This window comes from Scyliorhinus canicula, chromosome 14, assembly GCF_902713615.1.
Source record: "Scyliorhinus canicula chromosome 14, sScyCan1.1, whole genome shotgun sequence".
Classification (NCBI taxonomy): Eukaryota; Metazoa; Chordata; class Chondrichthyes; order Carcharhiniformes; family Scyliorhinidae; genus Scyliorhinus; species Scyliorhinus canicula.
The window spans coordinates 28,937,322-28,954,307 of NC_052159.1; the positions used below are offsets into that span (position 1 = coordinate 28,937,322).

The 16,986-nt window shown below is 51.1% G+C and overlaps 1 protein-coding gene across 1 annotated transcript in view; it reads right to left on the reverse strand.

The window, feature by feature from the left end:
* Positions 1–203: 203 nt before the first annotated feature.
* The window catches only part of plekhb1 (pleckstrin homology domain containing B1), a 122,878-nt gene continuing 106,095 nt past the window's right edge, over positions 204–16,986 (reverse strand). The window contains exons 5-6 of the mRNA XM_038818328.1: positions 3,117–3,219; positions 204–630 (exon numbers count right to left, since the gene is read on the reverse strand). Coding sequence (XP_038674256.1) covers positions 494–630; positions 3,117–3,219 — 240 coding nt within the window. The 3' untranslated portion in view covers positions 204–493. The remainder of the gene's footprint in view (positions 631–3,116; positions 3,220–16,986) is intronic.

Sequence of the window (16,986 nt, forward strand, 5' to 3'; positions counted from 1 at the left end):
TAAATAATATACTTCAACTTGAAATGAAAATGAAAATCGCTTATTGTCACGAGTAGGCTTCAATGAAGTTACTGTGAAAAGCCCCTAGTCGCCACATTCCGGCGCCTGTCCGGGGAGGCTGGTACGGGAATCAAACCGTGCTGCTGGCCTGCTTGGTCTGCTTTAAAAGCCAGCGATTTAGCCCAGTGAGCTAAACCAGCCCCTTGCAATCTAATGTTAACAATGTTCTCCTAATAGATCACGTATATGTGCAATATCTTAGAATATCATTCCAAAAATAATATTTGTTGTGAGCATTAATTTTTTGGCTATTTAACCTAAGCTTAATTGAAACCAAAATCCTGGCTAATTATTTTAGTTCTAACCGTGCCCGTAGTCAATGTCATTTTTTAAAGTAGAAAGTAGAAGCTTGCACAGCAAAACCATTATATAACTAAAGGCTCTTAAGTATATAGCGCAATGGGAAAGTGATTGCTTTAACAGCAATGGTATTTTAGAGCCAACATGGTGACCACATCAGTGACCTCAGCACAGTGCCTGTGATAGCGCCAGCAAGCATTCCCAGTGCAATTTGTCCTCCGGTGTTGCAACATGGATTCTCATGGACCCATACATGGGTCATCCCCGGCCCTGAGAATGAAGCAAAACGCATTATTAATACAAAGTTATCACATTCATGAGTACCTAATCAGCCATCCTAGAATTTTGTGAGCTGAAAAGCTAGATTTTCCCATGGTGGAAAAATCCACTTTTCTGGTGACATTTGGGTAGGAGGAGGGAGGCTCGAAGGCTGCACTCACTTTGCACACAATCATTTTATAATGGCTTGAAAAGCAGCGTTGGAAGGGCTTGTCTCAAACCAGTGGACATCTCATTTGAATATTGCTTTGGGCGCACCTCTTCTGCCTGTCCGTTCCTGCTGTTCAGCTCTGCTGGATGTCCAACGTAAACCAAGTCCAATTGAAATGGTAGGAAGTGATGGAAAGTGATGTAAACCAAAAGTTTTGCCGTATTGAGGAACATCTGAACCATTTTATTGTGTTTTTTTCCTGCCGGCACTTAAGTTCTCTGAATTTGTGCTGAATGTAATTTTCCCCCAGCACACATTACTGACGCCAATGGCTTTCCCAATGGGAATTCTTTCATCCGACATGTTTAAAAGAGAAGGACTTAAAGAGAGGTACCAGGTAGCCCAGACTGAATGCCAAATACTTTGTGTCCACTTCCAGGTAACAGCACACCTGCATCTGTAAATGGGGGTGAATTTACCTTACTGTTAACAGATGGTTAGGCCAGGTGAAGGCTTCTTGTCTCAAAGGGAGATTTGGCACCACTAAGATATATGAATGACTGACTGACCATAACATTGGTTGCTTCTTGAGAAGTACTTCAATTGCTTTCAATGGCATGCATGAAGAGGTATACCAAGGTATCAGCCTGGACAACCAGACTATACCCTCCACTCTGCCACTAACCATTTCTGCAGCCCTGGCACACCAAACTGGAAATGTCAATGAGAAACTTGTCTTCTCTGGGCCTGGGTGAACAGAGAGGTAGATTGAAAGTTGTGCCATTTGCTGCAAGGGTACTTGCATGAGGTTGACACGCACAATGGCATATTGCTAAGCTATCACTTAAAATATGGCTTCCATGCACTAAGTGGAATATAGCACCAATTAGCATCATGGTAGATAATACCACAAGGTTATGTGTACCTGTTTCAGTGGTTAGCACTGTTGCTTCACGGCACCAGGGACTCGGGTTTGATTCCCGGCTTGGGTCACTGTCTTCATATCATAGAATTTACAGTGCAGAAGGAGGCCATTTGGCCCATCGAGTCTGCACCGGCTCTTGGAAAGAGCACCCTACCCAAGGTCAACACCTCCACCCTATCACCATAACCCAGTAACCCCACCCAACACTAAGGGCAATTTTGGACACTAAGGGCAATTTATCATGGCCAATCCACCTAACCTGCATATCTTTGGACTGTGGGAGGAAACCGGAGCACCCGGAGGAAACCCACGCACACACGGGGAGGAAGTGCAGACTCCGCACAGACAGTGACCCAAGCCGGAATCAAACCTGGGACCCTGGAGCTGTGAAGCAATTGTGCTATCCACAATGCTACCGTGCTGCCCTTGTCTGTGCTGTTTGTGTAGAGTCTTTTTAAAAAATAAATTTAGAGTAGCAATTATTTGCTTTTCCCAATTAAGAGGCAATTTAGTGTGGCCAATCCACCTAACCTACACATCTTTGGGTTGTGGGGGTGAAACCCATGCAGACACAGGGACAATGTGCAAACTCCACAGAGACAGTACCCGGGGCCGGGATCGAACCTGGGTCCTCAGCTCCATGAGGCAGCAGTGTTAACCACTGCTGCCCCGTCTGTGTATATACACGTTCTCCCCATGTCTGCGTGGGTTTCCTCCGGGTGCTCCGGTTCCCTCCCATAAGTCCCGAAAGACATGTTTGTTAGGTGAACTGGACATTCTGAATTCTCCCTCGGTATACGCGAACAGGTGCCAGAGTTTGGCGACTAGGGCATTTTCACAGTAACTTCATTGCAGTGTTAATGTAAGCCTACTTATTAATAAAGATTATTTATTATTTATAAAAAAAATTAGCTGGATGAACATCTTACTATGAAAGATATTGAAATTCAGCAAAGATCTAGATCAGGGGTGGGCAAACTTTTCCGTGCAAGGGCCACATTCAGAAATTCACAATTTTAAAGGGCCGCATAGTATATTAAGTAAAATAATTACTTCACCAGGTTATGATTCTGGGCGCCTCATATAGAACATAGAACAGTACAGCACAGAACAGGCCCTTCGGCCCTCGACGTTGTGCCGAGCAATGATCACCCTACTCAAGTCAACGTATCCACCCCATACCAGTAAGTAACCCAACAGCCCCCCCATTAACCTTAAAAAAAATAATAAAATTTTGACTTGGTGGGCCGCATAAAGACCTTTGGCGGGCCGCATGCGGCCCGCGGGCCGTGGTTTACCCACCCCTGATCTAGATGGTCAAAGAACTAGAACTATAAAAAATGAACTAATTTACTGATGGTCTTGTAACCTAAAGGAATTGTGATACTTTAAATGTCATACCTGAATATGGAAGCCCGCAGTTCCTTGGGGTGACATAGATAGTGTTAAATGCATTTGGGGCAACAGTCTGGTAATGATCATCAGCAGGATCGTACTGTGTTACCTTTAAAACAAACAATAAATGAAACATTAGAGGGCGTTATAATAAGAGGGGAGTCCCATCTGCAACAACCATAGGTTCAAACCAGCACTGACTGACGCCACCTTCAAAAGGTGGAGGCAGGACGGGGGGACACTGACAGTCAGGGACCTATACACGGACGACAGGATCGCAACACTGGACGAACTGACAGAGAATTTTCGGCTAGCTGGGGGGAACGAGCTACGGTACCTGCAGCTCAAAAACTTCCTACGAAAGGAGACAAGGACGTACCCACAACCGCCATGACAGACACTACTGGAAGACCTACTGGACGCAAGTATCCTAGAGAAAGGGAACTGTAGTGACATGTATGACCGACTGGTAGAAAGGGACGACACCGTACTGGACGCAACAAGAAGGAAATGGGAGGACGACTTGGGGATGGAGATAGGGTGGGGACTCTGGAGCGAAGCACTGCATAGGGTCAACTCCACCTCCACGTGCGCAAGGCTCAGCCTGACACAACTAAAAGTGGTACATAGAGCCCACTTAACGAGAAACCGTATGAGTAGGTTCTTCCCGGAGGTGGAGGACAGATGTGAACGGTGCCAAAGAGGCCCGGCCAACCACGCCCACATGTTCTGGTCTTGCCCCAGACTTGTGGAGTACTGGACAGCCTTCTTCGAGGCTATGTCCAAAGTGGTGGGGGTGAAGGTGGAGCCATGTCCGATAGTGGCGGTCTTCGGGGTTTCAGAACAGCCAGATCTATTCCTAGGGAGGAGGGCGGACGCCCTTGCCTTTGCCTCCCTGATCGCCCGCCGTAGAATCCTGTTTGGCTGGCGGTCAGCAGCACCACCCAGAGCTGCAGACTGGTTGTCCGACCTCTCGGATTCTCTCCAAATGGAGAAAATCAAATTCGCCATCCGAGGGTCGGACGACGGCTTCCACAGAACGTGGGAGCCATTCATGCAACTGTTCCGGGACCTGTTTGTGGCCAACGTACAAGAGGAAGAATAGTCGGGGGAAGGTAGCCGGGGGGGGGGGGGGGGGGGGGGGGGGGGGGGGGCTACGGGCTCGTTACAGGGGTTTGATGGCTGGCTAAGGCCCAGAACCAAACTGGGTAAATGCCAATAAACATGTTGGGGAATGTAAAATATGTGTGCCGGCAAAAGGGGGGAGACCACAGTTGTTGCTGCGAAGATGCTCACCTGTAAATATATATGTTAATTTTTGCGTGTTCTTTTTTTTCTCTCTCTCTCTAACAATTTGTAATTTGTTCAATATAAAACATGAAAACTGAATAAAAAACATTTATAAAAAAAAATAATAAGAGGGGAGCAAGAGGAATTTTATCTTCAGTGGCCATATGCAGTTATCTGATTAAGGATCAGGAATGTGTTTCTGTAGATAATTGAGCAGCAGGTCACTGTATTTGTTGACTCACTGAGCTTGAAGCTAACGTTTACAATACTATATAAGTTAGCAGTTTTGAATGTAAGTACCAGAATTGTTGTTGACATCTAATGATGGCACATGATGACCAGCTGCAATGCATTATGGTTTTTTTCTGGCTTTCTTACCAACTTCTATATTTTGCGTTACCCCTATTGTTGAATTTTTAAGATCCGCATGGCCTTCAGAATATCTTCTTTGGCCACAATACTTTGTTACATGTCAGTAATGTACCCAATATAGCAAACAGAGAGCTATTGACAGGATGTTTCACTGGAATAACCACATTTATAACAGCAGGGTAGAATGTGAATATTCTGCATCGAGTTGCTCGCATCCTGGCTGCATCTTGAGCTGCGAGATGGTATATTACTGGGTTCAGTAATATGGATGGTTACGAGTTGCTGTAGTTCCAGAAGGTCTGATAGTGTGATCTTGAAGAAACCACAAGTCTTCAACTTAAAGCAAACTCATTTATTAAGTAATGATCAATTATATTTGAGTTTGACAATCTACAGAACTATCACTAGTAATCAAGTAATTAAATATTAATGTATTAACTGATTCAAAACTACATGTGCTAACTATCCTGTGATCTATCATTCGTACACTACTGCTGCCAAGTCACTCCTGGGTTGAAAGAGACCAAGATCCTCTGGGAGCTGATACTTATAGTGGGATATAGTGGTGCCCTCTAGTGGTAGTGTTACAGCTAGATGTTATAATTAACCCTTTAATTGTATACATATCATTACACAAGGTTCAGATGGAGTGTGAAGGAATACTCACCATTTTTCTGGATGTGTCCAGCTGCAACAATACTTAAGAAGTTCAATATTACCTGGGACAAATGGTCACCCTTGTCACTGAACTAGATATTAACTCCCTCCATACCACTGGCATACTGTGATGCTGCAAGTTTGATCTAAATAATACATCCACTGCAGGGACTCATCAAGACTACTTCAACAATACCTTCTTGGCTTCCAACATTCAATACTGAGAATAATAAAAACAGCAATATCGTGAGCACTTTATTGTCTCCCAGTCACATATCATCTTGCACATGTTTTGCCATTCCTTTATTATTGTGGGTCACAATCCTCAAATGTCCTACTTAAAGTGAGCATCATCAGCGTCACAAGGACAGTAGCGGTTCAGGAAGGCAAAACATCATCTTTTCAAAGAAATCAGGGATGGCCAACAAATGCATGGCATGGCACCTCCCGAGCTTGCTGCCTCACAGTGCCAGGGACCCGGGTTCGATTCCGGCCTTGGGTGACTGTGTGGAGTTTGTACGTTCTCCCCGTGTCTGTGTGGGTTTCCTCTGGGTGCCGCGATTTCCTCCCACAGTCCAAAGATGTGCAGGTTACGTGGATTGGCCATGCTAAATTGCCCCTTAGTGTCTACAGTTTGGGTGCGGTGTTGGTCGTTCTGGGTGAGTGTGCTTAACACTCAATTTGGCTCTGTTTCTTTACTTAGCTCTGGAGTCGCCAGGTATCGTTAAGATACCGCCACAAGTTCAAGGTGAAGTTCAAAGCAATAAGTTCAAACCATACACCAATTAGTAAGTTCAAACAACTGAGTTTATTATAATACAATTATAATAACTACCCATGCTCACGCTAAAAGGATTAAGCTATTCCTACCGCTAAATAAACTAATACTTATCTCAAAGGAACTGTCGGGTCAGGGAACAAGGCCTCTTGCTCTGCTCTGGTCTGCAGACTTCAGGTTGGTATAAGTTAAAAGGGGTCAGGAGTGTCTATCTCTGGTAGCGATCGTTGTGAGACACTTACTTGCTGGCGGCTGCTGTCCGAACCCTCTCCTCTCTCTCGTTCAAGGTCTTCTTGGCAAAAGCTGGTCGAGGTGCTGGTCCACAGGGGAGGGCTGGTCAAGGAGAGAGGAGGGCTGGACAAGGAGACTGAACCATGTGTGGGACCTGGCTTTTATAGGTCCCAGGGATCCGCGCCCCTTTGGGCGGACTCCCTTACCTGCTTGGAATCGATTGGGTCTCTTCCCAATCGATATGTTTGAATCCCCCCAATACTGAGGCTGTTCCTTAGCTACTGGGCGGGCTCTCAGGCTCTTTGTTTTCAAACCCTGTTGGTGCCTGAGTGTCTGGTATCCTTTACAATGTTGCAGTTGCTTCCCCATTTGTGTCCATTGTATCTGGAATTGTTCATTAACATGTTAATTATCCCGGTGATTGCCTCATTAGTATGCGGAATGTTCGTTTCGGTGCTGTCTGCTTTCTTAGCAGACAGAATCCACACCTGCTAGGTGCAGCCTGCTGGGGCTGCAACATTGTCCATTTTATCCTATATGCTTTGCGTTCCTCCATTTTGTATTCAGGGAAATGGCCAACTTCGGTGGCTACAGCGGTCACAGGGATGGGGCAGGAGAGTAGGACTGGGTAGGGTGTTTTTCTAGAGCGTTGGTGCAACTTGATGGGCCGAATGGCCTCCTTCTGCACTGCAGGTATTCTATTCTATACAAAAAACAGAAAATCTTTCTTTGAAGACTGATTAGCTTTCACATCTTTGCAATTCCTCACAGCTTTGCAAACATACAGAGCACCATGATGTTGTTTTACATTTTTAACTATTGGTAAATTAAGGTCAAGCAAATACACAGCAACAACCTAATTGTCATGGTTGAGGAATTCTGATTGTACTGGTGTGAGGAGGTCTTTACGTAAGATATGTTAAAAATGCAATTACTAAAGTTGGCACGATGGCACAGTGGTTAGCACTGCTGCCTCACAGCGCTGAGGACCCGGGTTCGATCCTGGCCCCGGGTCACTGTCCGTGTGGAGTTTGCACATTCTCCCTGTGTTTGCGTGGGTTTCACCCCCACAACCCAAAGATGTGCAGGGTAGATGAATTGGCCACGCTAAATTTCCCTTTAATTGGGAAAAAAAAACAATTGGGCGTTCTAAATTTATTTTTAAAAATGCAATTACTAGTTAAATTCAAAGGACAGAAGGTGTTGGAGATTTGGATTATAATTGACGTGGAATGTCGGAACAGTGTGGCGGAGGCAATGAAGGATAGTTAAATACTCCATAATTGCTTTAATTTCTGCTAAGCCACCTTTTATTCATTTGAACTCAACAGAGCTCATTGCCTGTTGATTATTTTGCTGGGCAAAGGGTAGTCATTTTGACTAAAAGCTCACACTGTAAAGAGGCTGATGGAAGCAAAAGAAATAACTTGCATTTTAATAGCGCACTTCATGGAAAACTTAAGGCACCTTCCAGTTAATGAAGAAAAGGCAATAGAGAGAGAATGTCTTGTACTGAGCTGGAAATCAAAATATATTTAATGTCTCACATTCTGTGTAACTGTTGGCTCCAAGATCATTTTGAAAGAAAGAAGCAGGACAGCCCATCAGGAGAGATTAAATTGTGAGTTAATTATTTTCTCTGCATAATGGAATAAAGTGAAGCTGGGTGGAATAAATCAGTTTAGATTGCAGCCGACGCTCAGTAAATTCACTCGCCTTGTGGAAAATAAAGCAACTAAATCATTCAAACCTCGGCCGGAATTCTCTGTTTGGGAGACTAGGGGCTGGATTCTCCGTTGGGAGGACCCTCCGATTCGCCGGCAGCGCACTCACGGCCGCAGATTTCCCGAAGGCATGGGGTGCCCAGAATTGGAAACCCTATTAGCCAGCTGCCAGGAGGGAGAATCCCGCTACTAGCGGGGGCATATCACACCCGCAGGACGAAGAATCCCGCTGCTTGCAGGGGCATATCACACCCGCAGGACGAGGAATCCCGCTGCTTGCAGGGGGTGCACAACACCCGCAGGGTAGAGAATGCCGCCCAAATTGTTACTGCCGGGGCTGAATTGCATGCACTTCGTGTATCCGTTGGGGGTGCTCTTCAGGAAGCGAGTCATGACATGCAAATGGGCCAACACTCTACCCACGAGAATCTAGAGCATTTCCCTATCCCGCTGCCGTCTGATCCGCTGGGGCCGGTATTGACGCTGGAGTGCCTGACAAGCTGGAGCTGATTATTAGAACTCCACTCCCCACACACTGTCATTCCAGCCAGGAAGATGGCCGTGAGAAGGCTCGCGCCATGATTCACAGAGTCAGAGCTCGATCAAATATTGGACGCGGTGGAGGAGAGGAGGGACACCCTCTTCCCTGGGTCACCAGGAGACTCAAGCCCTCCATAGTCAACAGGGCCTAGGAGGAGGTGACAGAGGCGGTGAGTGCTGCCAGCCTGACCAGGAGGACTGGAACCCAGTGTCGCAAAAAGATGAACAACCTCCTTAGGGCAGGTCAGGTGAGTCACCTCCTCCATGCCCCTGGCATCACTCCTGTCCCTCACTCCTCACATCACCGCTCACTCCTCTAGAAGCCTAACAAAACCCACCTGCCTGCATCCCCCTTGCATCCCACACTCGACCAAACCCCAACACCTGTATTGTCATCTTTGGCCAGGTGCCTTGTACACACATGCCTCCATGCATATCACCAGGTCCTTTATGTGTCCCCATAGGACAAGGGGGCCCATTATTGAAGAGAGGGCAGAAAACCAGCAGGGGTATTCCAGACTTGTGAGTGCAGACCCCCCCGCAGAGCAGAGGGCGATGAAGCCGATGAGGTAGAAGAGGGGCAGCCGCGGAAGCAGAGGTTGGCATGCAACAATCAAGTGAGCTCCCAATGCAAAATGATGTGCCTGTAGCAAGTGAATCACCCCTCTCCCACAGACCACTCCCTCCCAAGACCTCACCATATCTCTTGTCTTGTAGGGCCGTCTGGGGTTGCTGCCCCTCAGCCACAACCCCAGCACACCTGGAGCACCAGCCCAGGGAAGACACCAACTTCTTGTCACTGCTGTCGTCTGCGGCCTCCACCATCGCAGAGACTATCACCTCGGTGGGACATTTTAGTGAAGAGGCTCATGGGTCACCTTCCGGTATGCTCATCACACATGCTGCAACACATCAAGTAGAGGTAGGGTCTCCTGAGGGAATGGGTGGTCGCTCAGAGGGATGTCTGATCCCAGGAAACAGCTGTAGTCCGGACAGATATAGTGCATCTGGAAAGTATGATCCCACCACCAGTAGCGATGCAGACACGGTGACTTTCCAGTTCCTGCAGGTGCAGCTGGAGGCGTCCAACTGCCATCAAGCGCTGGAGATTTGGCCAACGATGCGTGGTACCCAGACCACAGTGTCCACAGTGGAAGCCTTGGGGAAGAAGTCAGAGCCATGGGCCAAGACGTCTGAGGCCTAGAGAAATCTGTGTGATTGGCTGAGGTGCAGGACCGTGGTGCCCAGTCACCGGGCCCACATGGATATTGCTGCGGCGCTCCACAGCTTGGCTAAGGCACAAATAGTCATGTCTGAGGGCATCGAGAGAATTGGCCGGGTGCTGAGTGACAGAGACCCGGCAAAGCCTCAGAGGGACATGACCGAGGCAGTGAGGAAAATGTCTCACCCACTGAGGGACGTCTCCCAGTCCCAGACCATGGCTCAGGCGAGAGCGGACCTCCAGGACTGGCAGAACCAGGTGACATTGGAGCTTCCGGAGCTCACTCCAGCCTCACCTCTATCCCATGGAGTAGCCTGGAGGCCATTGGGCACCCCGAGGGAGGAGGGAGAAAGGGGCCCATGCTGGTTCCTCCCACAGGGTTAGATATAGGGCATTGTGGAATGATCCTTGTAAAATTAAAACATATTGAATGCCTATGGTAGTGAAGGGTACCACTGAACTCAAGAAGGTACCTGGGGCTGATGGGAATTTCTAACAATAATGGCCTGGATTCTCTCAGGACAGAGAAACTAATATTCCCAAAATTGCACAGTATTGGATTAGGCGCGAAAAGCACAATGAAAGCTTCTGGCTTCACAGATACATTTTCTGCTGTGATTTAACGGCACTCTGCGCAATTTCAAAGTGATGATGAGGATCACACAGCCAGCTGGAGGGGCGGGGCCTGTACACACATGCAAACTCAAAATTAAATTTATCCATGCAGACTGGGAACACCCCCACGAAGATCGGGACCCCCAGCAGACAAGGGCAACACCCCCCAAACCCCACACACAGAAGGGGAACACCTTCCCACCATGCAAACATCAGGTCACACCCCCACCACGCAAACACCAGGTCACACCCCCCACCACGCAAACACCAGGTCACACCCCCCACCACGCAAACACCAGGTCACACCCCCCACCACGCAAACACCAGGTCACACCCCCCCACCACGCAAACATTGGGTCAACCACCTCAAACACAAACATCAGGTCACACCCCCCACCACGCAAACACCAGGTCACACCCCCCACCACGCAAACACCAGGTCACACCCCCCCACCACGCAAACATTGGCTCAACCACCTCAAACACGATCATCGGGTCACACCCCCACCAAGCAAACATCGGGTCACACATCCACCACACAAACATCGGGTCACCCCTCCCACCACACAAACATCGGGTCACCCCCCCACCACACAAACATCGGGTCACCCCCCCCACCACATAAACATCGGTCCCTCCCACCACACAAACATCGAGTCACCCCCCCACCACACAAACATCGAGTCACCCCCCCCCACCACATAAACATCGGGTCACCCCCCCACCACACAAACATCAGGTCACCCCCCCCCCACCACATAAACATCGGGTCACCCCCCCACCACACAAACATCAGGTCACACCCCCACCACACAAACATCGAGTCACCCCCCCCACCACATAAACATCGGGTCACCCCCCCACCACACAAACATCAGGTCACACCCCCACCACACAAACATCGAGTCACCCCCCCCACCACATAAACATCAGGTCACACCCCCACCACACAAACATCGAGTCACCCCCCCCCCCACCACATAAACATCGGTCCCTCCCACCACACAAACATCGGGTCACCCCCCCCCCACCACACAAACATCGAGTCACCCCCCCCCACCACATAAACATCGGTCCCTCCCACCACACAAACATCGAGTCACCCCCCCACCACACAAACATCGAGTCACCCCCCCCCCACCACACAAACATCGAGTCACCCCCCACCACACAAACATCGGTCCCCCCCACCATGCAAACATCCAGTCACACCCCCACCACACAAACATCGGGTCACCCCCCCACCACACAAACATCGGGTCACCCCCCCCCCCACCACACAAACATCGGGTCACACCCCCACCACACAAACATCGAGTCACCCCCCCACCACATAAACATCGGTCCCCCCCACCATGCAAACATCCAGTCACCCCCCCCCACCACATAAACATCGGGTCACCCCCCCACCACACAAACATCGGGTCACCCCCCCACCCACAAACATCGGGTCACCCCCCCACCACACAAACATCGGGCCACACCCCCACCACACAAACATCGGGCCACACCCCCACCACACAAACATCGAGTCACCCCCCCACCACACAAACATCGGGCCACACCCCCACTCCGCAAACATCGGGTCACCCCCCCACCACACAAACATTGGGTCAGCCCCCCCCCACCACACAAACATCGAGTCACCCCCCCCACCACACAAACATCGAGTCACACCCCCCACCACACAACAATCGGGTCACACCCCCACCACACAAACATCGGGTCACACCCCCACTCCGCAAACATCGGGTCACACACCCCCACCACACAAACATCGAGTCACCCCCCCACCACACAAACATCGGGTCACCCCCCCACCCACAAACATCGGGTCACCCCCCCACCACACAAACATCGGGCCACACCCCCACTCCGCAAACATCGGGTCACCCCCCCACCACACAAACATCGAGTCACCCCCCCACCACACAAACATCGAGTCACACCCCCCACCACACAAACATCGGGTCACACCCCCACCACACAAACATCGAGTCAGCCCCCCACTCCGCAAACATCGGGTCACACCCCCACCACACAAACATCGGGTCAGCCCCCCCCCCCACCACACAAACATCGAGTCACCCCCCCACCACACAAACATCGAGTCACCCCCCCACCACACAAACATCGGGTCACCCCCCACCACACAAACATCGAGTCACACCCCCCACCACACAAACATCGGGTCACACCCCCACCACACAAACATCGGGTCAGCCCCCCCCCCCCCCACCACACAAACATCGAGTCACCCCCCCACCACACAAACATCGGGTCACCCCCCCCACCACACAAACATTGGGTCACACCCCCACCATGCAAAAATCAGGTCACACCCCCACCACACAAACATCGGGTCACCCCCCCCCCACCGCAGAAACATCGGGTCACACCCCCACCACACAAACATCGAGTCACCCCCCCACCACATAAACATCGGTCCCCCCCACCATGCAAACATCCAGTCACACCCCCACCACACAAACATCCAGTCACACCCCCACTCCGCAAACATTGGGTCAACCACCTAAAACTCAAACATCGGGTCACATCACCCCCCAACCACACAAACATCGGGTCACCCCCCCACAACACAAACATCGGGTCACCCCCCCACCACACAAACATCGGGTCACCCCCCCACCACACAAACATCGGGTCACATCACCCCCCCACCACACAAACATCGAGTCACCCCCCCACCACACAAACATCGGGTCACCCCCCCACCACACAAACATCGGGCCACACCCCCACTCCGCAAACATCGGGTCACCCCCCCACCACACAAACATCGAGTCACCCCCCCACCACACAAACATCGAGTCACACCCCCCACCACACAAACATCGGGTCACACCCCCACCACACAAACATCGAGTCAGCCCCCCACTCCGCAAACATCGGGTCACACCCCCACCACACAAACATCGGGTCAGCCCCCCCCCCCACCACACAAACATCGAGTCACCCCCCCACCACACAAACATCGAGTCACCCCCCCACCACACAAACATCGGGTCACCCCCCACCACACAAACATCGAGTCACACCCCCCACCACACAAACATCGGGTCACACCCCCACCACACAAACATCGGGTCAGCCCCCCCCCCCCCACCACACAAACATCGAGTCACCCCCCCACCACACAAACATCGGGTCACCCCCCCACCACACAAACATTGGGTCACACCCCCACCATGCAAAAATCAGGTCACACCCCCACCACACAAACATCGGGTCACCCCCCCCCACCGCAGAAACATCGGGTCACACCCCCACCACACAAACATCGAGTCACCCCCCCACCACATAAACATCGGTCCCCCCCACCATGCAAACATCCAGTCACACCCCCACCACACAAACATCCAGTCACACCCCCACTCCGCAAACATTGGGTCAACCACCTAAAACTCAAACATCGGGTCACATCACCCCCCAACCACACAAACATCGGGTCACCCCCCCACAACACAAACATCGGGTCACCCCCCCACCACACAAACATCGGGTCACCCCCCCACCACACAAACATCGGGTCACATCACCCCCCCACCACACAAACATCGAGTCACCCCCCCACCACACAAACATCGAGTCACACCCCCCACCACACAAACATCGGGTCACACCCCCACCACACAAACATCGAGTCAGCCCCCCACTCCGCAAACATCGGGTCACACCCCCACCACACAAACATCGGGTCACCCCCCCCCCCCACCACACAAACATCGAGTCACCCCCCCACCACACAAACATCGAGTCACCCCCCCACCACACAAACATCGGGTCACCCCCCACCACACAAACATCGAGTCACACCCCCCACCACACAAACATCGGGTCACACCCCCACCACACAAACATCGGGTCAGCCCCCCCCCCCCCACCACACAAACATCGAGTCACCCCCCCACCACACAAACATCGGGTCACCCCCCCACCACACAAACATTGGGTCACACCCCCACCATGCAAAAATCAGGTCACACCCCCACCACACAAACATCGGGTCACCCCCCCCCCACCGCAGAAACATCGGGTCACACCCCCACAACACAAACATCGAGTCACCCCCCCACCACATAAACATCGGTCCCCCCCACCATGCAAACATCCAGTCACACCCCCACCACACAAACATCCAGTCACACCCCCACTCCGCAAACATTGGGTCAACCACCTAAAACTCAAACATCGGGTCACATCACCCCCCAACCACACAAACATCGGGTCACCCCCCCACAACACAAACATCGGGTCACCCCCCCACCACACAAACATCGGGTCACCCCCCCACCACACAAACATCGGGTCACATCACCCCCCCACCACACAAACATCGGGTCACCCCCCCACAACACAAACATCGGGTCACCCCCCCACCACACAAACATTGGGTCACACCCCCCACCACACAAACATCGGGTCACCCCCCCGCCACACAAACATCGGGTCACCCCCCCACAACACAAACATCGGGTCACCCCCCCACTCCGCAAACATTGAGCCACACCCCCACTCCGCAAACATCGGGTCACCCCCCTCCCCGACCACACAAACATCGGGTCACCCCCCCGCCATGCAAACATCGGGTCACCCCCCCCCCCCCCACCACACAAACATCGGGTCACCCCCCCGCCATGCAAACATCGGGTCACCCCCCCCCCCCCACCACACAAATATCGGGTCACCCCCCCCCCGCCATGCAAACATCGGGTCACCCCCCCCCCCCACCACACAAACATCGGGTCACACCCCCCACCACACAAACATCGGGTCACCCCCCCGCCCCGCAAACATCGGGTCACCCCCCCCCCCACTATGCAAACATCGGGTCACACCCCCACCACACAAACATCGGGTCACACCCCCACCACACAAACATCGGGTCAGCCCCCACCACACAAACATCGGGTCACACCCCCCCCCCCCACCACACAAACATTGGGCCACACCCCCCACCATGCAAACATCGGGTCACCCCCCCACCATGCAAACATCGGGTCACCCCCCCCCCCCACCACACAAACATCGGGTCAGCCCCCCACCATGCAAACATTGGGCCACACCTCCCACTACACAAACATTGAGTCACCCCCGCACCACACAAACATCTGGTCACACCCCCACCACACAAACATTGGGCCACACCCCCCACCACACAAACATCGGGTCACACCCCCACCACACAAACATTGGGCCACACCCCCCACCACACAAACATCGGGTCAGCCCCCCACCACACAAAGATCGGGTCACACCCCCCACTCCGCAAACATTGGGTCACACACCCCACCATGCAAACATCGGGTCACACCCCCCCACTCCGCAAATATTGGGCCACCCTCCCCACCACACAAACATCGGGTCACACCCCCCACTCCGCAAATATTGGGCCACCCTCCCCACCACACAAACATCGGGTCACACCCCCTACTCTGCAAGGCTGCTAGGTTACAGCATATATTTAATCTTCCATCTTAATCCCATGCACATGTCCAATATTCGTTTTTCTTTTTGTAAAATTATTTTAAAAAAACTAAATGATAAAAGCTGCTTGTTACTCCCTGGTTTGCTGACCATGAGAACCCTTCAATATGATTGACTGCTTAGCCTGTTTGATGATATAATTGTTGTTGGATGCCAGAGATCCCCTGTGGTTTGTGCCAGAATGAAATCAACATTTGAAAGGATGAGTTTGGAAAAGTTTTGTGTGTTTGAGGTCAGCAGCGAACATTATTATCTCACCACTAACCGCAAAACTCAGGTCAATTATATTTATTAACTGTAAATTCTTGCATGGAAAAACATACTCCAAATATTGATACTCAACCATTAGTAATGTTAGCCTTTATATAACTAGTTACTCTCTTCTTCATGGAGTCTTGTCGACAGCAGAAGCAAATTTGTCTGATCTGTATCTGATTGATTGATTTGACCAGACTTCCATACTTAAATGCAGCTCATTCAATCAAATCAATTTGAAAGCAATTGCTGGTTATACCCATAACTGCATTTTTGCTTCATTATAGATTGGTTACTTGGTTCCTGTTATCTGGTCTGAGATCAAACCACAGTGCAATGCAATATTTGGACAAGACGTTCCTGTGGGCTTCAAGGCCCTGGCATTCGGACTAAATGGAGGTCCAGAGCCAGCACTTGACAGGAGCCAGATTCAGGTTAGGTATCTGCCAGAGGAGGCCCCCTCACTGGCTGCTTCTGAGATCATCGTACAAATAAATTGATGGGCGGGCTTCAGATGGCTGCTGGCCCAAGCACAACAGAGGCCAGACAGACTCACAAAGACAGACGGGATGCGGCTGAGGCAGCTAGTAGGATGTGACAGTGTCTCAAAATGGGAGTGCATTACATTTTTAAAAGGGTCAAGTAGGCAGGCCCTCTCTTTAGGGGGTGGCGCCTCTAGTTCCG